Source organism: Lygodium microphyllum, chromosome 24 (assembly GCF_053477565.2).
Source record: "Lygodium microphyllum isolate KBCC chromosome 24, Lygodium_microphyllum_v1.1.10, whole genome shotgun sequence".
Lineage (NCBI taxonomy): Eukaryota > Viridiplantae > Streptophyta > Polypodiopsida > Schizaeales > Lygodiaceae > Lygodium > Lygodium microphyllum.
The window spans coordinates 65,177,317-65,203,215 of NC_141158.1; the positions used below are offsets into that span (position 1 = coordinate 65,177,317).

General features: G+C 45.0%; 2 protein-coding genes and 1 pseudogene across 4 annotated transcripts in view; 1 reads left to right on the forward strand and 2 right to left on the reverse strand.

Moving 5' to 3' along the window:
* LOC148015173 (GPI transamidase component Gpi16 subunit family protein) overlaps positions 1-25,899 on the forward strand; it is a 78,564-nt gene that overhangs the window by 42,143 nt on the left and 10,522 nt on the right. The gene's annotated exons all lie outside the window — the stretch shown is intronic.
* Positions 12,055-15,185, reverse strand: LOC148015174 (uncharacterized). The gene is made up of 2 exons (XM_087666038.1): positions 14,318-15,185; positions 12,055-12,139 (listed from the first exon to the last, which is right to left on the reverse strand). Exons 1-2 carry the CDS (start codon positions 15,055-15,057, stop codon positions 12,055-12,057), a joined length of 825 nt encoding a protein of 274 aa, XP_087522164.1. The 5' UTR covers positions 15,058-15,185.
* LOC148015175 (uncharacterized) lies at positions 21,670-23,613 on the reverse strand (annotated as a pseudogene).

Genomic DNA, 25,899 nt, shown 5'->3' on the forward strand with positions numbered 1-25,899 from the left:
TCTTGAAAAATTGGTGGTATTTATCTTTACTGAAACACCAGCAAATTTTATGATCGAGATTCATAATTTTTCTTGATTTAATTGGATCTCTTTCATGCTTTGACCTTGCCATGTAAGCTGAACTGGAATCAAAGTACAATTTTACCCTGGAAAAATGTGTATGGCAACTGGGCCTAGAAGATCTCAGATGGGTTATGGGTTTGACCTAACTTGAATGTCGGGTAGCTGGTCCTGTATACCTGTATGCATTCTGGGACATGTTTAAGTTGACAGTTGGCTTAGAATATTCTGGTGATGGTTTCTTGAATCAGGCATAAAACTGAGGTAGGATGAGTGAACTCATGCTGTACACTTGAATACTCTGAAATATCTACAGTCAAAGTACAGACAAGCAGAGCGTGCACCCCGACACTAAATAATGATCCAAATAAAGCCGTTTTGGGGCTGTACATGGAAATCAAAATAGAAATGAGGTAGGGAAATATACTAAATGAGTTGATTTCTCAACAAGGGTAGCTTAGAGACAATGAACTCAATGAATAATAATGAATGATTACTCAATAGAATACAATGCTCAATGCGGCAAACACACTATGGAGTTAACAATACTGACCCATGAACTCCCATGTCTTGAGGAACGGGGCAAAGAGTATGAGCTGGAGAGTATATCATACTTTGGTGGATCCCAAAATGCAGCAATGTAGCCTTCATTTGTGTCTGCTAGCAGCAAATGCAGCAGGAAGATGCCGGATTATTGAATAGACGGGCAGAAGATGAAGAGAAAGCTGAAAACACAGCACAAGATGATGATATGGCAGCTGATGGAAGGCCCATAACAGCAAAATGCAGCACTGGAGGCAGCGACCAGTCAAGGTGGCAGCAAGAAGGCAAAATGCAGCCCTTGAATAGGTCGTCTATTGTTGGTGATAGTAGTGCAGCCCAAAACGCAAGGTTACTAGTGAAGATGAGTAGTAAATGCAACCTGCAGATGGTAGATTGCAGCCGCCTTAGTGACCAGCCGGGTGATGTTGGCTGGAAACAGTCTGAATCTGCAATGGGTGGTTGAGAAGTAGGTGCTTGATGGTAGAAGACAATGGTGGGCAGCCTTGGTGGTTGGGATATCCTCAGCGAGAACGGGTTGTGGATAGCACAACTCTAGCACTTGTAAGCTGCAAAAACGAGATTGTGGCCGAGTGGAGGGTAGCATGACTATTTATAGAAAGTTTGGTTTTGTTGGGAATAAAGGGCCATCGTGCCTTTTATATGTGCACTGGTGTGAACACACCCTTAGCACATTTGTACTTTCATATATATATCTATCTATCTAAAAAACCTAAAGAGGTACACTCGTCATTGTACCCAGCAAGTCGTGCTCACTCTCCTCTCTACTCTGCACACACACACACACACTCTCTCTCTCTCTTTGTGCTGTGAGGAAGCATTGCGTGTCTCGATCCTCGCACTCCCTAACTTAACAATCTGGTACCAGAGCTCATAGGTCGTGCACGCTTTCTGGAGTTGGCACTAGTCGTCAGCATTTGGCAGTTGCAGGAGAGGTGTCGCTGGTGAGGAGGAACTGTTGCAGGGTTGTAGGCAGGTAGGTGCTGTAGGAGTCCTAGGCGGGCTCGACGAGCAGTAGATGGCAGTATGCAGTCGTCATTGCAAGGCACATGACAGGTCGTGGATGGCGGGTTAGGCAGTGTGGCGACTGACGATCTGTGACTGGATGAGACAGCACGTGACGGGCTGGTGACGATAGGCGGAGGTGACGACCTGTAGGCGACTGGACGGCGACAGTCGCGCGGTGACCTACACGTTGGGTCAACCGAATGTGCACTGGTGTGAACACACCCTTAGCACATTTGTACTTTCATATATATATCTATCTATCTAAAAAACCTAAAGAGGTACACTCGTCATTGTACCCAGCAAGTCGTGCTCACTCTCCTCTCTACTCTGCACACACACACACACACTCTCTCTCTCTCTCTTTGTGCTGTGAGGAAGCATTGCGTGTCTTGATCCTCGCACTCCCTGGCTTAACAAACTGTTATCAGAGCTCACAGGTCTTGTACGCTTTCTGGAGTTGGTAAGAGTCGTTAGCATTTGGCAGGTGCAGGAGAGGTGTCGTTGGCAAGGAGGAACTGTTGCAGGGTTACAGGCGGGTGGGTGCTGTAGGAGTCCTAGGCAGGCTCGACGAGCAGAAGATGGCAGTATGCAGTCGTCATTGCAAGGCACATGACAGGTCGTGGACGGCGGGCTAGGCAGTGTGGCGACTGACAATCTGTGACTGGATGAGACAGCACGTGACGGGGCTGGTTGGTGACGATAGGGGGAGGCGACGACCTGTAGGTGACTGGACGGCGACTGACGCGTGGCGACCTGCACGTTGGGTAAATAGACACCAGCCCCCCCCCCCCCCCCCCCCCCCCCCTTTTTTTCTCAAAAAAAGAAGTTTTTACCCATCTTCTCTAATGGGGGTGTGCGCATAAGCACAGAGTTCAGATTTGTGCAATCTTGGCCCGAAAATTTGGGGCTTTTCCCGTATTTGGGGATTGTGATGTAGAACAAGATCATTTGTCTCAGAAATTGCAAGAATTTGTGACATATTGCCTCTGACATTTGGGGCTTTTCATGTACATGCAAGAATTGGGCTGAAATTTACCCAATTTCTCGACATTGATGCACATTGGTCCCCTTGCAATTTGGGGCTTTTGCTATTTGGGCGAAATTTGTGCACTGTTTGGTCATTTTATCTACATGCGGGTTTAATTCCATGCAATTTGGACATCTAGCACTTGGAAAAATTTGGGGGTTTTGCTGAAATTGCTCTATTTTGGCAAAATTGGCCTATTCTATGCATGTCAGAGACAGTGTAGATGTATGGTTGATGCTTTGAGCACAAAAATTTTGGGGCTTTTGACCTTGCGTGTTAAATTTTGTGCCCGTTGGTACATGTACAACAGAAATTGCAGCTAAAATTTGGGATTTCTCATGTAATGTGATGTATTTGTCCTTGGAAAAGCTGTAATTTCGAAGAAAGAGAAAGGAAAGGGCAAGAAGACAGATGATAGCAAGGAAGAGAAGAAAGAGAGTTAGCCTAAGAAGACCAATGTCAAAATTGAAGAGGTGAATGTAGTCACTCAAGATAGTGACAGTGGGAATGAGGTACTTTTTGTCTCTTCACACTTTAGTACACATGCTTTACTTGTAGATACGGATGATGACATGCATACTTGGATTCTAAATTCAGGTGCTAACTATGCATGTGACATTGCAGGTATTGGCAGTGTCTAGTTGTAGTTTCAGCATGGTTCTGTCAGAATGTATGGCATGTATCTTAGCTCAAGAAGAGCTTGATTAGTATAGGGCAGCTAGATGATTATGGATTTCATACCATCTTTGGTGATGGGAAATGGAAGATTTGTAAGGGATCTAGGGTTATTGCAAGAGGTTGCAAGAGTGATGCTTTGTATCCACTTCATGTATCTAGTGTGCGTGACCATGTTGTTGCCGTGATCGAGCAGCCAAGTGTTTCCTTGTGGCATGGCCGGTTGGGACACATGAGTCAAACTGGAATGAAAGTGCTTTCTCGTTTGGGTTACTTGCCTTGTCTTCGTTATGGTGATATTGAGTATTGTGATCATTGTGTTTATGGTAAACATGCATAAGACGTCTCATAAGAAGTCTCTTTCGCTGAAGTCTTCTTCTCTAGAGTTAGTACATTCCGATGTATGTTAGATGCCAGGGTTATCTTTAGGGGGAAATAAATATTTTGTCACCTTTGTCGATGATGCTACATGGAAGGTATGGGTTTACCCTATTCATAGCAAGGACGAAGTGCTTGACAAGTTAAAAAAATTCTTGGCATTGGTTGAGAATTAGACTGATAAGACACTTAAGTGACTTCGCTGTGACAATGGTGGGGAATATGTGTCCAAGGCCTTTTAGGCATTCTGTGACAACAAAGGGATAAAGAGGGAGCTCGTTGCCCCTCATAATCCACCCCAAAATGGAGTTGCAGAGCATATGAATTAGACCATATAGGATAAGGTCCGTACGATGCTGTCTCATGCTGCATTACCCCATGGTTTTTGGGCAGAGGCTGTTATGACAGCCGTACACTTGATTAATCGTTCACCAAACATGTCTTTGGGAGGGGGAGTTCCCTAAGAAGTGTGGTCGGGCAAGCCACCTTTGTATGCACACTTGAAAGTGTTTGGCTGCGAAGCATTTGTGCATATACGCAAGGAAGAACGTAACAAACTTGAGCCAAAGTCCTGTAAATGTATTTTCCTAGGATATGGTGATGAAGGGTGAAATGGGGTATAGATTATGGGATCCCGAGAAAAGGAAAGTTGTACGCAGCAATGATGTTATCTTCCGGGAAGATCGCATGCACAAACAACCCGAAAGAACACATGAAGTTGGTAGGGTTGTATTCCGGGAAGAAATACATTTTGGACCACAAAATGTGCCCGGTGTACAATAGCAAATACCTGCTGTAAATGAACCTGCAAATGCAGAAAATAATGTTGGAAATGATCAGCCAGCCATTGCTCATAATGATGAGCCACTGGATGTGCAGGAACAGCCAAGACAACAAGCTTTTAATGCTGATTTGCAAGCTGAAATGCCAGGACAGCAAGGTGAAAATGGAAATTTGTAGGAATAGCCAACAAACAATGATCATTGGGTGAGGAGATCATCTGGGGCTGCTAGCCAACTTGATAGATTATTTCCTGGTGCAAACAATGTGGCTGATTATGTCATGTTGACAGACTGTGGTGAACCGCCTTGCTTCAAGGAAGCAATGGACAAACAGGACAACAAGAAATGGTATAAAGCCATGTTGTCAGAGACGGAATCTCTTGAGAAAAATGACACTTGGGACTTGGTGCAGTTGCCTAAAGGGTAGAAAACCCTTCCATGCAAATGGGTTTACAAGATGAAGGTTACTTTTTGTTCCTTGCCAAAGCACAAAGCAAGATTGGTTGCGAAGGGGTATAAGTAGGAACATGGAGTTGACTTTGATGAGATCTTCTCTCCTATAGTCAAGATGACTACATGGAGAATCATTTTGGGCTTGGTTGTAGCTGAAGATATGGAGCTCATACAGATGGATGTAAAGATTGCATTCTTACATGGTGATCTGCATGAAGACATATAAATGCAGCAACCTGAAGGGATTTGTGACAAAAGGGAAAGAGAAGATGGTATGTAAACTCAAAAGGAGTTTTTATGGGCTTAAACAAGCACCAAGAGAATGGTATCAAAAGTTTGATACATTTATACAGTCTCAAGGTTTTCATAGAAGTCAAGTGGATCACTGCTTGTAGATCAAGAAGGCTACAGATGGCAACTTGATGACATGTTGATTGCTGGCAGGGATACTCATGCTTTGGACTCACTGAAGTCAGAGTGCTATCATGCTAGCATGGAATCCTATCTTTCATGCAAAGATGAAGCACATAGAGGTGAAGTACCACTTCATTAGAGATGTACTTGACAGCAAGAGCATTGAGCTTGTCAAAGTGCATATAGATGATAATCTTGTAGATCTTCCGACGAAGGGTATTCCAGCAAAGCGGTTTGCTCATTGCCGACAAATGATAGGAGTTGGATAGATATATATATTTTAGCTTTGTACATACCCAGACTTAGCTGATTCTTTTCTCCTCTTAAGGCACATTGCCTTTAGGTGGGAGGTTGTTGGAAATAAAGGGCCATCGTGCTTTTTATATGTGCACGGGTGTGAACACACCCTTGGCACATTTGTACTTTCATATATATATATATCTATCTAAAAACCTAAAGAGGTACACTCGTCATTGTACCCAACAAGTTTTGCTCACTCTCCTCTCTACTTTGCACTCTCTCTCTCTCTCTCTCTCTCTCTCTACTGTGAGAAAGCATTGCATGTCTCGATCCTCGTGCTCTTTGACTTAACAAATTTCTCCCAATTAGGGCTTGTGTTTATGGGACATTGACTTTCTTTAGGAACACATTTCTTTTTAATAAAAGGTTTAGTTCATCAATTAATTAAGTTTTGGTGTTGTTTTAATAAGGCTAATGCATTTTTAGCTCAACACACCCTCTCAAGCCCAAAATTGGAACTAGAAAGGGACTGTACTAGACCAAACCCTAAATTTCTTTTTTTTTGTGAAGGTGTTCCATCCCAAAGTAGCCAAGACATCGCACAAAGGGTGCACATTGGCTATCCAATGACCTATAAAGACGTCGAATGGCAAAATAAATCAACAAGGGTAGATAAAGGCAAAAAAAGCAAAGAGAAGTGCAAATCAAGGGAAGATGCAACTACAATAATTTTTTTATCATAGTTCAAAGTTATACAATTAATTGTAATATTAATTTGAAATCTGAGCATAGCACATGTGCAAGTTGCAATATCTTCTTCCAAGTAGAAAGATCCATAGTTGAGCAAGGTGTGTGCACTAGATTTTATTCACTTTTGTGATGGTTGATGTAATCTAATATATATGTATATATCATAAAAATTCGGCCAAGTGTCACAAGACTGTGACAACTATTACCTTTTTGTTGATTTCTTTATTACATATTTTATTTGGTTTTTCTTTTTGGAAGGATCCCTCTTGAAATCTAAATGCCTGAGTTGCATGGCCAGCATGTGAAACAGACAGGAATGTCTAGTGAGTCAAGACTGGACAGTTAAGGCCCAGTATAAGTCTGGAAGAGACTGATGGCACTGTAAATTGACAAGCTTGGAAGAGACTTGTGAAAGTGTATATGGACAAGTGTGTTGAAGAACTAGCCTGGAAGAGATTAGTCCAAAGTGAAGATGGACAAATCTTCAAGAGATTAGTCCATGTGGGGTCATCAGTGGAAATTCACTTTCAGTTGAGCTACATTACAGATTTAGATGTAGCCATAGTTTGCAAAGATGGTCAGAAGACTAGTGGGGATGCAATGGAAGCAACTCCTAAAATTTAGGGAGTTACTATTTTTGGACCCTAGAATCTGTTCGCGTCATTATCTTCGTTTTTGTACGAGGATTAATCTTCTGGTCCGTGCCAAGGTCAAATTTTGAACTGAGGATGGAGAATTTTAGACCGAAAGGTTTAAACAGGAAAATTGTTATATATATGCCATGTGTCACAATTTGGGCATAAATTCCCAAAAGAGGGAGAGAGGGCAACACAAAAACGAGTTTCAATGCATGGGGGGCTCATTTTTGTGAAAGGGAGATGGATTGCTGCAGATGGAGAGCTCTTGAGAGCTGGTCTACCTTGTCTATGATGCACAGAGGCTTGAGTTTGCTTCCTACTCTCTCTCTTTCTCTCCCTGACAGTATGGTTATGCTGCAGAATCAAGGGCCTTTCTTCTGATTCAGGTACAGCTGTGTGGAATATGCTGTTTTTGCATGAGGCAAGAGCCTCTTTTCTCCAGGAACAGGAGCAGTTGTTTGCTGCCCACAAGCAGGGACAGGTGAGGGTGGTAACCTCACCAAGCAAGTGCCTGAAACAGCACTAAACCAGAACTGATTCTGGACTATTCAGAGGGTATTTTAGAGCCCAATTGATGTCAGAATCAAGGGGCACTTGGCCCAGATGATGCAGGACAGTGCAGGGAACAATATGAGCTGAAAACAGGTGTCAGAACAGGTCTGAACCAGTAATTACAGTGGGCTGAATAGTACAGGGAACAGTATGAACTGAAAACAGGTTTCAGAACAGGTCTGAACCAGTAATTACAGTAGGCTAAAATGGTCAGTTCTGCACTCCAACCAGAAGTTTCAGACTTGGGCAGAATTTCTCCTCCTGGTCAACTTGTTTTGGGTCAGTAATTGTACTGTTATGCTACCAAATTTCACCCAGAATTGGTGAAAGACAGCTCATTGTACTCTCTCTCTTAAAAAAAAATAAGAAATACTGCAAGGGGCGCCTAACTTAGGGGCCAACAGGGTGTCTGTGTTGCAACATGAGCATTCTAGCTTCCTGTATTTCTTCTTGATTTTGTTTCTTTAAGTTCAGGTAAATTGGGCGACTGTGAATTGGATGAAAGCATTTATATATTTTAGTTGTACACTACCGCCCTTCCCAGTGAACAGGCCGGTTTCACCAAGAGCCGAATAGGAGAGATGGATACCCAACTTAAGTGAAAGCCCAAACTCTAAACCCTATGTATAAGAAATTGAAAAGTGAATGGATAAACTCATTCTTTAGATGATGATTATCTTACCAAGGGAGCCCAAGTGATCAGCCTAGAGAGGCCAAGGTATTGGACAAAGGGTGTGCATTTGCTACCTAGTGGTCTATTAGGCGATGGTTATCTTACCAAGGGAGCCCAAGTGATTAGTCTAGAGAGGCCAAGTTATTGGACAAAGGGTGCGCATTGGCTACCCAGTGGTCTATTAGGACCTGCAAAGGCAGATGGAACCACAATGGACTTTACTCTTTTTTGAAAATTTTTGTGTGGAAGGGCTTTTGATTGTTTTAAATAGATTCAACTTTAAGTGAGGGTTTTCAATTAGTTTTCCTCATAATGAATAATCTATGTCCTTTTTGGGGAGAATAAAGAGATAGTCAAACCCAAGACCTTTGCAAAACAAATAAGCTATCCCAAGCATCAGTGGGTATCGGTGGTGAATAAATCTACGGTGTGTGGTGGAGGTAAAAAAAGATAAGTGGAAGGAAGCTAGGCAAGTTGAGCAAGCAGAGTAAGCAAGGGAGATTGCTCAAGGAGATTGCAATGCGGGTTGCTACGAATGTGGTCGAACCACTCTAGGAGGTTGAAAAGAGAGAAATGCGCACATATGTATGTTTACAAGAATAGAATGCCAATGCATTGGAGTTATGTAATACGCAATGTAGATCATTATGCTCATGCAAAATGCTATGCAATGGTGCTAGTTACACAATGCTCTCATAAGGGAATTGTTCACTTGTCCAAGTGTCCTTTTACAATCATGGTCATCCAAAAGATGTGGATAATGATACAATGTATAAAATAATAGATGTCTTGGAAGCAATGAAGCTAGAGGGAATCACCCTCTCCACATTAGTTCGAAGCAATAGGAGAGGGTGCACCCAGGCCGATCTTGGGTAGCAAGTACTAGAGCATTGGGCGGTTGATCCCCTTGGTTAAAAGGTGCATGGTGCCTAGCTCAACTTTCTCTCTGGTGAAATGGTGGTGGACTCCAACATGCCGCAGTCGTGGTTTGATTATTGGGTTGCCAACATGTGGTATGGCACTCTGGTTATTGCAATAGATGATAGTCGGGGGAAATGAAGAATCGCCAAAAGCCCCCTCAAGTAGACAGTCTCAGTGGTGTCATCAAAGAGGGTTAGCTATTGAAGCAACCAGTGTCGTGCCTAGGGCTTGACCATGAAATGGGAGCCGTATCCAAAGAAAACATGTAGCCACCGTGAGATTATTGGGTGTTAGGATATCTAGTCTAGTTTGAATCATAGTTTTCCTTTTGCAAAAGCAAACCATGACCATATGTCAAGCTATAAGAAAAAATACACCGAACATATCTCAACACACGCATATAAGCAATCCAATGTGACATTTTAGGTGCATTGAAATATTGACCAAGTAAAGAAACGGAATATGCAAGATCTAACCTAGTATGAATCAACCAAAGAAGATTTCCTATAACAAATCTACAGGTATGCTTATCAAAGAGTTGACGTAGGGGATCCTTAGAAAGATGGGAAGTGGGGTCAAGTGGTGTGGCTAGATAGTACCGTTCCACTAATTGAAGGGTGTACTTTTGCCATGAGACAAACATACTATCCCTAGATCTAACTACCTTCATTCTCAAGAAATAGGATAATTGGCCAGGGTTAGTCATCTTGAATGTGGAACAAAGGCATGCCTTAATTGTTGAGCTAAAAATGCATTACAAATTGATTGCTCTTTAAAACAGCTGCAAAACACGTAAATTATTAAAAGTTTCATTAGATGGTGCGTGGTCCTAGAGAGTTTTTGTGTCCTAGAAGCAAAACCCCAATTTGGGAGGATCCTTCTACATCCATAAATAGACAGGCTACCCACCATTCAACCCATCCTTGCCTTGCAGGTTTTGGTCATCAGCCCTTTTACACTATCTATCAAGCCCGCCGCAAAACCCCCCCCCCCCCCCCCCCCCCCCCCCCCCGCCCCGCGCCCCTTGCTATGTGTTTTACAGTTGCCACCCAACCTCCCATTGCTGCCGGTGATCAATTGCCATCATCTTTAGGTGGTTACGTAGCTGCGTTTACTAGTTCCAGTCTCAGAGACTGCCATGTTTTGGTTTCTTTCCTACTGCCCTTCCATTTCTAGCATCGTCCTGATTTGCGTTTGCATCCTCAACAGGTCGTTTTTGTGTCTTTAGCTCTTTTCTTTATGAGTCTTTGGTCTGACTGGTGGGTTAGTGCACTTGGGGTTTGTTTTTGGTGGACAACACACATCAATATCTCCCTCATCCCACTCCCACAAGAGCCACTGGTTGTTGGACAACTCTGCCCTCGGGCATTCTGTACATTCTCTCACTCATTTACAACATTGATTCATTCACTTCAAAATTCTCTTTCTTCTTTGTTTGTGTTAGTGTTTTTGCGTTTTGCATTTTCCATTTTACATTTTGTGTTTAGGGTTTGCGTTCATTGTGTTATTGTCTGAGCTATTGTGTTTTAGGAAATATTCATACATTCTGTGTTTTCTTTGTGCAAACCCTAGCGTATCTTCATATGGTATCAGAGCCGATGCTCTTTTAAAGAGTATTGTATGGCTATTATGGAGAGCTTGATTTTGTGGGAGATGCACAAACGATTCATATTTGATTCATGATGGCCCAAATGACTCCATTTTTGAATCCTTTGATGTTTTCTCCAACTACTCCTTCAATGGAGGCCCTGAGGAGGCATTATGGTCTTGATCTAGAGGAAAATACTCTACCTATTAACTTTTCTCTTAGCAATCATTTGCAACAACGCAACTCTTCTTTGTCTCATACACTTTCACAAGATATATCTCAGTTGGAGCACTCCACTAAGGAGATTGATCACCTCTTAGTTGAGGAAAGATTATCCACTCAGAATACTAAACTCTTCAAAATCAAGCCCAGTGGCAGGTTCATACAATCCGTTTTTGTGTGAGTCTGAGTTTTTCTATATTGCTCCTTTTGTTATGCAGAAACCAATTGTAAGACACCATGGTATATTGGTATGCTTTTGAAGAAAACCCTATGTTTAGAGATATTCCACAAGGTAATCCTTCATCCTCTATTTTATTTGAGTATGAGTTTGATGCTTCCCATTCTTCTTTCAATCTAGATCCTTACTTTTGACCAATAGGTTATCCAGTCTTAGTGCACATTGTCTTTGATGCATATCAAGGTTTTGGGCCATCACTAGATACTCAAAAGTATACCACTTTGCACCTTGGCACATTATTAGGAGGAATCCAATCCATATTACAAAGTTCAAAATTTCAAATAAGACTTGAATACAGATTACAAAGACTAAAGTGCACACAATCAAAAAAATTTAAAACTCTAATGATTAAACTTTGGAATCAAAGAGTCAAAGCTCAAGAGCAAAGAGCCATAATTTATAAATGTGAAGGAGTACTCAATAAAATATCAAAAAAGATGCATCACATGTGCCATGATCACACTAGGAACTAGACTCTAGAGTCTAGTGACTAGTTTGTAGTACATAAAAAAGATACATTTGTCTTTAATGATCATATAACATATATGTCTCTAGGACCTCAAGACTCATCGCCCATGTCACCAATGCTCTCCTCTGCTACCTCCTATGCTGCCTCCTCAATCTCTCTTGAGTTTGGAGTTTGGAACTTGCCCTGCTCTATGCTCTTGCTCCTACTACATCTCCTACTTAGTAAAGGCATCAGCCTTTGCAGTCACACTGTTGCAAAGCATATGTAAGTTTGCATTGATGAAGACAAGATCACTAGCCTTTTGCACACCAAGGTTGCTTCTTTTCTTGGACACATTGTGGCTGTAAGAGCTCCACAATTGCTCCAAACTAGAGGAGCTAACAGCCTTGCTCAAAATGTGAACTGCTAGGCATTCAAGCTCGAGGCTATTATATTCATAATCCTCCCACCACAGAGAGGACCACCTTTAGTGAATTTGTCCACCTTTGCACTGGCACAACCATATGAACCACAGAAATTCCTATAGAGTGCAAGCTGATCCTTCACTATGTACCTCGTCTCAATATCATGAACCATACGCTCCAAGATGCGCTTCCAACCATCAGCAACCTCCCTGTCACTCTCTTGTCCACGACCCTGAAACTTTGGGTCCAACTTGTAGTTGAATGTAAAAGAGACGCATAGGCATCCCAACATGTCACACATAAAGTGCGGATCTTATCATACTGATCCTCATTTGGCACCAACTCTTCTAGGTGCTCAATTATCTCGTCCGTAGCCTCGTAGACCTTGCCAATACATGACTACATCGGGTCTACGAGACACAATAAGCGTATAATGGGTTGAACCATGGCATCAATCCTCTTCATCTCATCCCAAAATCCCATGTCCTCAACTGTATCTATGTATGACATCCTTGTAGGAGTAGAAGCCCAAGGGGAGCTCCTAAACTCACCACTGATGAATACCTGCCTCAATGCACCACTGCACTTCCTCAAATGACCCAACATAAAGAAGTTGTAAGCAAAGTGAATGTTAGAGTATTTGAGGAGAATCTTTCTAGATTTTTTTGAAAATTCATGGAGAATATATTGATGGCCAAGCACAAATGTCACCATCTCAATAGCTTTAGTAATGGTCGGCTCAACCCATGAAAGCTTACCAATATCCTTGAGAAGATTGTCTAAACAGTGAGCCATGCAAAAACAAACTGTAATGCGGGGATAGTAGCTATCAACTATGGCACCAATTGCTCTATTTGTTGGCTCACCATCTGCCATGAGTGCCACAACATTCAGTGGCTCCCAACCATGTCAATGCTGTCTATCTACTCATGGGCAAGTGCACTAGCACTCTTGCTTGTGCCTTAAGCATCATGAGATGAAACAAAGTACATCTCACCACAAGAATATGGTACTAGCCCATGAATGGATCTCGTGGCTATCACTCCATCCATTTGCAATTAGTGTCGCACCATGGTGTGTCCAAAGCATCCTTGTATCCTCTCTCCCTCTCCAAGAGAGTAGTATGCAGGTGCTCTGATGATGGTGGCGTGTAAGTAGGGCCATATTCGGCAAACTTCTTTAGTATTTCCTTGAAGAACTCTGACTTCATTGATTATTAAACACAATACACATCATAATTTTAGATTTCACAAGTATAGTATTGGATACAAACTTCAAAGATTTATCATTAAAAATCAAAATTTACTCCATTTAAATTTAATAGATAAACAAAAAATATTGATTATTTTACAAAATTTACCTTGTAATATGAACGGGAATGTGATCCGCATAGAAAAAGTGAGCGACAGTAGCATCGGTCTCCTCTCTCTTCTATAGATCCCATGAAGCCTCAAGGGTCCTCTGTTGTTGTATGTGAGGTACATCAAAAGTAGATGCCCCAACCTCCAATACACTTTGCACATGGGAGGATGAGGGTGTAGTCGTAGTCGATATCGAAGAGGGTACAATTGTTGTTGCTCATGGAATGCATATGGCAGGATCAATAGCCACACGTCACCTCGATCAAGCCAAGACATCTTCATTTGCTGCATGCCCCTCGAGCTCTCACCTCTTTTCAAGTGTCATTTGTGTGTGAAAGCACATCTCTTTTCCTTTCTCTTCCAAGAAATGAGCGTGCACCTTATTAGACCTGCTTGTGCACCCATAATAACATAGCTTGCATGTTTATCAATGTGCTTCTCCACCATGAGCAAGGCGCTGAACATTCACTTCATCCTACCATGACCAATCTCTAGATGCATTGTGCCGAGTTCCGGCCTTGGGAGGAACCAATAGTAACCATTTATGATTTTTGTGATGAGCGGACACTGGGCTAAAGCCTAGAGAGAGAAAGAAAGAAAGAAAGTTATATTAACGTCTACAACAGGCCAAGTTGGCCTATGAGACCAAAATGTTGCATACAAATGTCTGGGAGATTTCAAAAGTCCAACTGAAGCTAACATTTATGCTATGTTGAACTAAATTGAGTAGGTACAAAATGATATCTGGACTAGATACAATCTAGAGGTACTCCCAGTGCGGTGTGGAACTGCTCTTGGGGTGTTCATCCTAAGATGTCCCGCATGGGTCGGTCTAGCATGGAGAGGCTAAAGCGGCGGGGCAGGGCCCTCCGATGGCGGCGTAGTATCCCTTGTATCTTCGACCAGTGTCTTCTGCGGGGACGGGGGCCGGCGGGGCGTGGGCGCTGGACTTTACCTCTCGCTGTGGCTATTTCTAAGGTGATCCCTTGGGGCCGGGAGGCCGGTTGGGCTGGTGGGGGCTCGGTGGTGGGGAGGGTAGCTGGTATTTGGTAGAAGTCGTTGAGTGTGCGTTGGTTGGTGGCTCCTTGTCTTCGCTCCGTGGTTCGCAGGAGGTGGTCTCTGTGGCGTCGTATTTCGAGTAGAAAGAGCCCCAGGCATCTCTGGTCTTTGAATTCCATCACCTTGGAGAGTGGTCCGAACCCTTCGCTGAATAGGCAGTGGAAGCGTCCCCGGATTTCGTAGTACACTGGGCATCTACAGATGTAGTGTTCCTCTGTCTCTAGCTCGAGATGGCAGAGCTGACAGATTCGGTCTTCTGGGGGGAGGGGGTTGGCCCCGTATCTGCCCGTTTCGACCCGTAGTTGGTGTGAGGACGTGCGGATCTGTCCGATGGCACTTTTGACCCCGTGAGACAGGTGTGTGTCCATGTACCTTGGACGGGTGATGAAGCCGTCCGGGGAGATATGCAGGAAGTGTTCTCGGTAGAAGGCCTTCTTGGTTCCTAGTTCCGACATGGGGGTCACCCATGTCTTGGCGGTGTCTGTCTGGATGATATCCATTCTGGTGATGCGATTTACCTCCTCTCGGCTGAGCTCCAGGTGTGGGCAGTCTAGGCTGTATTGTAGTGGGGGGAGGTGGTCCATGTGCAGGCCATGGAGCCGTAGCCAGGTCTCTGTTCGGGCATACCAGCACTCAGTGTCCCCTTGTGTTGCTAGCTGTTTGGATGACTTCAGGGCGAGTCTGGGGTACCGGTGTCGGGGCAGGTCCCATATTCGGCGCAAGAAGGTCACGGTCTGGAAGAGGGCCTCAGCCACGAGGGGCGGTGCCCCCAGGTCTGCCCGGATGATCTCGTGTGGTACGGAGGGCTTGCTTCGGATCATCCGTGAGATCATAAGTATTAAGGGTCTCTCCATCTGCTCCCATCCCTCATAGGTGGCCTCCTCCTTAGGCAGTGGCTGATCCTGTGGGGCCCTCCGCGTGTGGTAGAGATTGGACCCCCAAATGGGAGCCCCGTACAGGAGGGCTGGTGTGACCAAGGTGTCAAAAAGCCAGAGCTTTGTCCGGGGTTCCTGGAACTGTATGCGGACACATTGGTTCTCCATTGACCCGAGGGCTGCATAGCCTCGGGTTAGTCTATCTTCCGCGGCTTTTCTCAGGTAAATCTCGGTCCAGAGAATGTAATCCCCAGATAGCCGTATCTTTGGACCACGTCCACGGTTTCTCCGCCGTATGTGAAGGGGGGTACCGACCGTCGGAGCCATTGGGTTGACGTGTTGAACACCATGACCTTGGTTTTCCCCAGATTCACAGTTAGGTCTTTGTCTTGGCAAAAGGCCTGTAGTGCGTCCAGTTGGTGCTGTAGCCCTTCGGGTGTGCTAGAGATGAGGACTATGTTGTCCGCATATAGTAAGATAGGTATCAGTGTCCCTCCCAGGCTCGATCCCTCCTCGCCCAATCTATCTATGTACTCTGAGATCTCATCAATGTAGAGGCCAAATAGGGTGGGCGAGAGTGGGCATCCCTGCTTGACTCCGATGGTACTGGTGATCTCCTTTGACAGCCCTCCCGGTGCCCGAACTCGGCCCGTTACCGATTCGTATAGTGCCAATATCCTCCATCATATTTCGGTTGGTACCTCGAGTTCCTGTAGTCTCTGCGTGAGCCTCGCTCGTGGGACTGTGTCAAAGGCCTTGCGGAAGTCCACGAAGCAGCAGTACACCTGTCTTCCATGTGCTCTGCCCTCCTCTATGATGGCTCTCAGTGTGAGGATATGGTCAAGGGTGCAGAACCCCCTCCTAAACCCTGCTTGTCCTGCAGCTCGGTGTTGGTGTTGCTCTGCCCACTTGCTCAGCTCGTGGTCCAGTATGGATCCATAGAGCTTGGCTAGTACATGGCCAACCATGACTGTTCGGTAGTTCGTGGGAACCATGGGGTCTCCGGCCTTCAGGATAGGTATTATGGTGTTGGCTGACCAACTGGCTGGGAAGCCTTCGCATAGGGCTCTGTTGAACATGTGTGCTAGGAGAGGTGCCAGTATGTCTCTAGCATGGGTCAAATGCTCTGCTACCAAGCCTTCGTGGTCTTGGGCACGGCCATTTTGGAGTCTATCAATGGCGTCCCGAACCCGCTCCGTGCTGAAGAATGTGGATGATCCGGGTCTGCTCCCTGGGGGCCGGGGTAGCTGGGGCTGCTTGGGTACTTGGTATAGTGAGGTTGCATATGCGTGCCAGGTGTCCGAGGAGGTGATGGGCGTCTGGGCTCGGGGTTCCTGAAACGCCTTCCATGCCTCTTTGCTGTCTTGTCCTAAGAATAGCTGGTAGAATTCGTGTTCCACTTTGGAGAGGTAGGCTCGTTTCTTCCGTCGCACTAGGCGACGGAAGATCAAGCGTGCCTGTTTATGCGTGTGTACTCCCCGTGCTTCGTCCTGTTGAAGACGGAGCCGGGTTTCCCTGCACTCTGCGTCGTACCAGCTATTCTGTGGGACATTCTTGTTCGGAGGGGTGGGGTGGGGGGAGGGGGATGTGTGGGGGAAGTATTCGGCAGCTGAGGTGTGTAGTGTGCCCGCCAACTGTGCAGTGACCTCCTCCAGTGGTGCGTGGGGGTTCATTTCTTGCAGGCTCCAATAGAGATGGTCGGAGTATGCGCTCGCAGTTAGCCTGGTAAAGTGGTACCTGGGGAATCTTGGGGGGTTGCTTGCTGGGGGGGTTAGGTCATACCTGCAGGTTATATCAAATTGTAGGTATGCATGGTCGGCAGCCACTGCGAGTGGGCGAGGTGATATTTTAAAGGACTGGACGTCGGGGATAAGTGATAGAGGGCCGAGGATATAGTCCACTGTGCTTGCTCCCAGTTTCTGTGTGGGTGCTCCATGTGCCCCCCGTCTGATGCAATTGGCCGCGTGCTTGTGTGGGAAGCATGTGAGGGCATCCAACCCGAGCCATCTGTCGAGACCGTTGAGGATGGCCAATCCGTGTGGCCCCCCTAATGCCAGTAGGTGTTCGCCATATTCGGTGCACTCAGCTGTGTCCTGTGACGCCCGGTTGAGTCCTATCTCCTCCAGTGCAATCTCTTTGTACATGTGGTCTTCGCTCTCGAAGAAGGGGGTCTGCCTTTGTGCTGTGCGTGCGTTGAAGTCTCCAGCCAACATGACATCCCCCAAGCTGGAGTAGTGCATGATATCTTCGTACAGTGGTAGGTATGGTGACTTGCCCTTCTGTGGTGCGTATGGGGCTTCCTCATCTTTCCGCATGACTTGCACCATGGGCTGTAGCTCCTCCCTGTACAACTCAGCCACCTCTCCGGACCCTCGGGTCCCTCCTTTTGTTCGGGCTCTAGGGCGGCATGCCGTCTCCCATCTATATCCCCTCACTTCTGGTAAGTAGGTGCCTGGGCTTTGGTGGGTTTCTGTGTAGAGGACGATGTCCTTGCCGGTGAAGATCTCCTGGAATAATCCTGCATCTGTTTTCATAGCTCCGTTGCAGTTCCACACTACAAAACTCAGGTGGGTCTCATAGGCCGCGCCCCGTCATTGGCGCTTATCTGTGATGATGACCCGACCATCTCTGTATACTGCCCATTTTCCCGCTTTGCGAGCCTCTAGGATCTGTGGCATGCATTCTTTACGGTGTGCCACCTGTGCGGGTGTGAGGTCATCCTCCAGGTAGACTTTTTCCCCTTTTAGAGCTGTCCTTTTAGAGAGGAAGGCTTGTCTGGATTCTAAGTTGGCAAATTTGAGGATAAGAGGCCTCCCCTTGGTGAGGTCTTTCCCTACACGCCATGCATTCTCCACTATTTGAGTGTCCTCTACTCCCAACTTTTCACATATCTGTTGGGCATCTGCCAGGGGGCTATCCCCTTCCTTCCATCCGACCACCCGGATGTGGAGCGCTCTAAGCTTTCTCCTTTTCTCCTCCTCCAGTGCTGCATTCACAAACTCCTCCTTCTTTGTTGGTGACTTCTTGGCTACCTTAATCCATTTGGAGTTCTCGGCCACTTCGGCTTGTGCTTGTTTCACTATATTCGCCCACGTGTTGAGCTCCTTTGTTACTTGTGTCTTCAGCTCGTTGATCTCAGATTGCACCTTGGTGGGCGTTGTTTCGGTGATTTCTCCTTCCTCCTTCTTGAGTAGGTCCAGTTGGTTTCTATATTCATCGAGCTCGTGCCTCAGTTCTTCGATCACCCTGTTTCTCTCCTGGAGGGACGTTTCAATGTCCACCTTCCAGGAGGTGAAGTGTGATGTGATCTCGGCGTAGATTTCGTTCTTCCATTCTTGCACTTTCGTGCTTATTTCCTCCTTGATTTGGTGTGCAGTTTCCGCGCACATTGCTGCCATGATTTCCTTGATGTTGCTGATGTCTTGGTCATGCGCCTTGCATACATCTCGGAGGGCCTCCATGCCTTTCCTTGTGTGGTAGTCTGTCACCTTGTCAATGCTGCTCCAAATCGCTAAGTATTTCTCATTCTTCTCCCCCCTTGTGCGGCTGCTTGTTGACGGGGATGTCTTGTTCGAGCCCATCCCTTCCTCACGGTTCCGGGGCTTGCTCAGGGGATGTGGGCATCCGGCCTCATTGTGGTTGCGGATGCGTGATGGGCGGTGGTGGGAGGTGGCGGAAAAGTCGGGTATGGGCAGGGCTAGTGGCGGTGGGGTGATATGGGTGCTGAGGTCGGGGCTTGCGAGGAGAGGAGAGATGGCGACTGCTCCTATCGAGGGAGCAGGGAGGGCGATGGCCGGGGCGGGCTGGCGTGCGTGGTCCGGCGACTCGGACGGTATGGTCCGGTCGTCGACTTGGACGAGGCGCGTGGTCACGTGGAGAGGGGGCGTCCGATTGTGCGACTCGGACGAGGGACTGGTGTCCGAGTCGGATGAGGGCGAAGACTCGGATGAGCGTCGTCCGATTGTGGAGACTCGGATAGTTTAGTCCACGTGGCAGTGTCCAAGTCGGACGAGAGGGCGTCTGATTTTCAGTAGACTCGGACGGGGAGTGTTGGGGATTTTGGGGATCCGGAAGAGAGGTTTGGGGACTCGGACGGAGCGTGGCGTGATGTCGGGAGCAGGTGAGTAGAGCGATGGCAGGAACGAGATGAGCCATGGCGGGGGCGAGTCGGTGGCGGGGGCAAGTCGGTGACTGGGGGGGGGGTTTTGGGGACTCGGAGCGTGGCGTGACGGTTCCGAGAGACGGACAGGCGAGACGGACAGGTTGAGACGGAGAGACGTGCGAGACGGAGACGGGAGAGACGGACGGACGGGGCGAGGCGGACGGGCGGATGGACGAGAGAGAGAGAGAGAGAGAGAGAGAGAGAGAGAGAGAGAGAGAGAGAGAGAGAGAGAGAGAGAGAGAGCAAGTTGCAGGCAGGGCCCAAGTGTTGGGCAAGTAGCGTGGTAGTTGGCTGTGTGACAATGCGGATAGAGTCGCAGACGGAGCGGACAGACGGGGCTAACGAAGTTGCAGATGGAGTGAGAGAAGTAGACCATGTAGGCAAATGGTCAAAGGTGCTGAACGGGCACGTGACTAGTAAGTGCCAAGTGACTCCCACTTCAGCACTATCACCAAAAATACATCTGCAACAATCCTAGATTTGGAAATGATCTCTAAGGCTATTGCACTAGGATTATTTTGCAATACATCAACTCAATAGGAGCTGCCTAACATGTATACTGCATACATATGTGCCTAAATCAGCTTCTGATACACAAAAAACACCAAAAATTCTCTGCAATTTTCCAAAATCTCACATGTGGGAGATAAAAAAAACCTAAAATCACACTGCTTCCAGCACCAAGATTGCTTCAGCATTGCCTCCAAAGTGCATTTTACACATCAATTTTGCCAAAATCCACAAATTTCAGCATAAACCCCAAAATTTCGTTGACCAATTTGCCCCAATTGCATTAACACATATTCTTGAGAGCATAAAGCGAGCAAATTTAGTAAGATTTCACCAATTTTGCAAAAGCCCCAAATTTCTCGGGATCCAAATGTGCACCAATGTCAAAATTTCATTGATACATAAAAAACCCCAAATTTTCCAAAGCCAGTGTGCACAATGTTTGCAATTTCTGGGTCAAATGTCACTATTATGCATGAATAGCATCAAATTTAGGAAAACCCTCAAATTTCAGCCATGAAATTGCTGAAAAACTTAACTGTGCTTCCATGCGTGAATTGAGGTCTGCATAAATGTGACAAGTTACACAAGAACATCAAATAGACTGTCGACTAACTGCCATGATCTATTGTGAGTTATCACATGTGTTCCGCTGGTCAAAACTGATTGCCGCCTGATTACGTGAGTTGTCGCCCTGCACTCACGCTTACCTAGGAACTGTCGCCTGCACTCACGTTGATCTGTCGCCTATCTGTCCAGTACACACACGTGCTTGATGTTTCTTTGTCGGATGACCCGCACCGACTTCCGGAAGTGCGCGTACCTTAACCATAGCTTTGATACTAGTTTGAAGGGGAGAGTGAGCAATGGAAGTGTGAGACAAAAGTGCAAGTAGCAACACTGAGAGTAAGAGAGAGTGAATATAGAGATAGGTGTACCAGATTATGATGGTACATAAAGAATAAAGAATGTATGAATGTTAGGATACAATAAGGGTGTGTTCACACTCGTATAACTTTATACACGGAGACGAAGGGACTTTACACCCAACATATAGTGGCTTTGTGTGTGATAGATTACGGATGCTAGATTTGAGTAGATCCCTAGAAGAATGCACAAGAGATTTGACCAAGGCCCTATGCACTTTATCTATGTATGCATTTCCACACACCTTGTCCCCATGTAAGCCCCCACTCTTTGTGGCTATCCAAAATGGTTGGTACGATGATGACTGTAGGGATACTTGCACACACCTAAAGAGAGAGATTGCTTTGGACACTCAAACACATTGCCAAGCAAGGATCAGGGTTGTCACGTCGAATGGCATCCGATTAGTACAGTCCGATGCTAGTACGATACTAATCAGACTAATAAATCTTGGACCTACGTCCAATGAAAGAAAAAATACATGTAATTTTAAGTCTATGCTTAATGGTTGGACTTAAAAGTTAAAACATAAACGTAGAGATTTAAGTCAAAAGTGCAAAAGAGTTGAAAGAAGACTCAAGAGTGTAGCATGCTACATGAATAACGAAACCAACAACTTTATTATGAGCCAGATGTGCAATCTCACACAAAAAGTATACAAAAATGCATTGAGATAAAAGCCATCATCCATGGCTCAATCCGAATCAAGATACATGATTACTCTAGGTGCTCATTATCACTCTCAGCATCGAAGGTGGAGCATCCTTGTTGCCGCTTGAGGAGCCATCACTCTCCTCAACAAAATCACCCTCACTAATGACATTGCCATCGTTATCATACTTGGGCTCTCTAAGCTCTACGTGAGAGGCAGTGATAGGTATGTCCTCTTGGGCCGAACTAGGAGTACCTCTTGAGCCACTCCCATGCCTTGTGTAGCATCTAAGGGCCCTACAAGCATCATAGGCAGCCGATGTGGATGCCGAAATAGACCCACCAAAAGCATATAATTCCAAAAGCTTCATAGAATCCAATAAACCGTAACCTTCCAAGTCATTCACGTACTTCTCAACACCAGTGTGAGGGCGAATAACAACACAGGCATGGCGTGCACGAGTGTGAGAGACCCGCCAATCTATCTCCTCGAGCTCCAAGTAAAGCTCCCTAAAGATTTGCTCTTCCTCCAAGTCTCTCTCACGAGTCACACTTTTAAGTGCGCTAGTAGAGAGTTTGAGTGAATCCACATTTATCTATACATTTAAAGGATGAAAAACTTAGATTAAACAAATGAGACTTCTCTAAATTATTTCATAATCTATGAATAAAGTTATTAACTAAAAAGCATTAAAATTGGATATATGATACCTGTCTTGCCATAGACATTTCATGCATGTTGCATAGCATGCATAAATTGGAGCGACAATAAATTAGTCACTCCAATTATCATGTGCTAAGCTTATTACGAATTTCGGTGTGCACGAGGGAATAGGCAGACCAATTCCTCTCACATGCACTCCATAAATAATCCTAAATTAAGTGAAGAAAAAGTAAGTTTAAACTTCAAACTTGCAAGTTGTAACTAGAATTAAATTAAAAAAGAGAAGAGATTTTCAAACCTGTACAAGAATGCGTAAGGCCACTCTTTGGAGATGGGGCAATTGGTAGCCAAATGACTCCCACAAAAAAAGGGGGCTTTACCAACGATTCTCGCTTCCAACAAATGGTAGGTGCGAAAGCGGTGCCCCTTTGATCGCTATTATTGATGAGCTCTTGGAGGAAGGCACCATGGTGCTCTTCCGCTAAGGCCTTTGGAAGAAAGGCATCACGATCGGCAAGGACATTGGCATCCATGAAGAGAGAGGGTTTTTTGAAGGCGGGATGCAAGAGTGCCGTAAATCGATGTATGGGTCGTTTCATCCACTCCCATTTTTTCTTTGTCAAAAAGAGAATATAATCTCTTTTAGGGGTGGTATCTAAGATATCACTACAATAGGTGTAAGATGATAGAGATTTAGAGGTAAAATTTGAAAAGAAAGAGAGTGAGACAATATGAATTATAAATTTTAAAACTAAAAAAAAGCATGAATCATTAAAAAAAAGAAATAAAAATAATACCATGAAGAAGAGGCGTCCCTATCCAAGATGGTCGATGATTGTATCTCCTCCATTGCATCCACCATGAGATGATAGAGGAGGCCAATAGTAACCCCCTCCATGTTCGTCATGTGAAGCCCCTTGTAGATGGGAGTAACGGCAACGACAATGCCTCTCACATCCATCCAAAATTCCTCCTTTAAGCAAAGCCTTTGAACGGCCTTTGCTTCCACTTGGCTTGATGTGGACTTCCCTTCAAGCTACTCCTTAAACTCATTTGATACGACCGTTTTTTGTAGCTTATTGCGAACGTCATAGAGATACTCAAGGAGAAGCCATATGACCGTAAACCGAGTCTTCGAGGGCTTCTTCAACTCCAAGTCCGAGTATGAGCAATAAATCGTAAGAACTCAGACCTTTGAGTTGACAAAGCCAATGATTGTGTAAGTATGGTTGACAATCCTTGCCACCCACACCAACTTGCCTATATCTTCCCTAAGAAGATCTAGACAATATGTAGCTCATGGTGTCCATACTATGGACAGAAACTCGGCCTCATGTACAATTTGAGGCATTGTCCGTGACAATTGGCACCATATTTTGCGGCCCAACCTAAAGATTATACACGATGAAAGTATAATAAATTTGGGAGGTAAAAAGAAAAGAGAGATTACAAAAAATAATGGATTTAGAAGCATTACCTCAATGATGCCTTGCCGTATGTGCCGATACATGAACGAGCCTGTGGTTCTCCTTCCCCTTGTGCCCGCATCCACTGCTCGTAGGAAGTATGTGCCAAGTGGGCAAGAGACGAGGATGTTGATGATTGTTGTAGTGGAGTCCGTGCGTGAGTTGAGCTAAGAGTAAAGGTGCAAAGAGTTGAGAGCAGTAGAGTGAGTGGGTGAGCACGACACAATGGGTATTCGGTACAATGACTAATATACCACATTTTAGGTTTTGAATATGTATCAAGTACAATGTGTAAGGGTGCGTTCACACCTGAACACACTAAAAGGCACGGTGAGCCTTTATTTCCAACAACCTCCCACCTAAAGGCAATGTTCTTGATGGTAGAGGAAATAATCAACTAAGTGTATATATGTACAAAGCTGAAAGACATATATACTATCCAACCCCCATCATCTGGTAGCAATGAGCAAACCGCTCAGCTGGAAGACCTTTCGTGAGAAGGTTTGCAGGATTATCATCTATATGTACCTTGTCAAGCTCAATGCCTTTGCTGTCACGTACATCCTTGATGAAGTGATACTTCACCTGTATGTGCTTTGTCTTTGCATGAAAGACGGGATTCCGTGTTAGCATGATAGTACTCTGACTGTCACAATGGAGGATAGGAACCTCTGTAATCCCAAGCTCTCTCACCAGACATGAAAGCCATAAAGCCTCTTTGCATGCCTATGTGGCAGCCACATATTTTGCCTCTGTAGTAGACAGTGCAACACACTTTTGCAGCCTAGATATCCAAGAGATTGCTCCTCTTATGAGCATAAACACATATCTTGAAGTAGACTTCTTGCAATCAGGATGGCCAACATAGTCTACATCCGTAAAATCAACAACATATGACTTTTGCTTACCAAAGCAGATACACAAATCCTTTGTGTCCTTAAGGTATCTCATGATACCCTTCAGTGCTTCCCAATGCTTTTTACCAGGATATGCCATATATTTGCTAACTACTCCCACCGCAAATGCAATGTCACGACGTGTAGCAACCATAGCATACATCAATCTACCAATAGCTGAAGTATATGGTATCTTGGCCATTTCAGCCTTACCATCATCTGATGTAGGGCTATCGTCTGCACTGAGTTTCACATATGGAGGCAATGGTACACTAATACCTTTTCCCCCCTCCATATTGAAACGTTGTAGAACTTTCGTAATATACTCTTGTTGTGATAGATAAAGAAGATCCTTTGATCTGTCTTTGAGTATACGTATGCCAAGAATGTGATTTGCCTCACCAAGATCTTTCATATCAAAGCTATTGTGTAGAATTTGTTTTAAGGAGTCTAAGGCATGAACATCCTTGCCTGCAATTAGCATGTCATTCACATATAAAGTTAGGAGAATAAGGCTGCCATTTACTGCCTTCTTGGTATATAAGCAGTGATAAACTTGAGAACAATGAAATCCCTGAGATTGCATGAATGTATCAAATTTGTAATACCATTTGCGTGGTGCCTGCTTCAGTCCATACAGACTTTTGTTGAGTTTACATACCGTGTGCTCTTTTTCCTTTGCAACAAAACCGTCAGACTGCTGCATATAGATTTACTCATGTAGATCACCACGTAAGAAGGCGGTTTTTACATCCATCTGTATGACTTCCATGTCCTCGGATGCAACCAAGCCCAAGATGGTTTGCAAAGTAGTCATTTTGACTACAGGAGAAAAGATTTCATCAAAATCAATTCCATGTTCTTGCTTGTACCCTTTAGCAACCAAGTATGCCTTGTACTTAGGCAAAGAACTAGAAGCGACTTTCATTTTGTAAACCCATTTGCAGGGTAGCACTTTTTGTCCTTTTGGCAAAAGTACCAACTCCCAAGTACCATTCTTCATGAGAGATTCCATCTTTGATAGCATTGCTTTTTGCCATTTCTTACTATCGTGACTGTCCATTGCTTCTTGGAAGCATGATGATTCACCACAATTTGTTAACATGACATAATCAGCCACATAGTTTACTCCAGGAACAAATCTATTTGGCTGTTTTTGCACTCTGGTCAACCTACGGACCCAGTGTTCAAAATTTGCTGGCTGTTCAGCCTGTAAATCTGCATTGACAGCTTGCTGCTCTATAGGTACAGCTTACTGTATAATTGGTCTAGGTT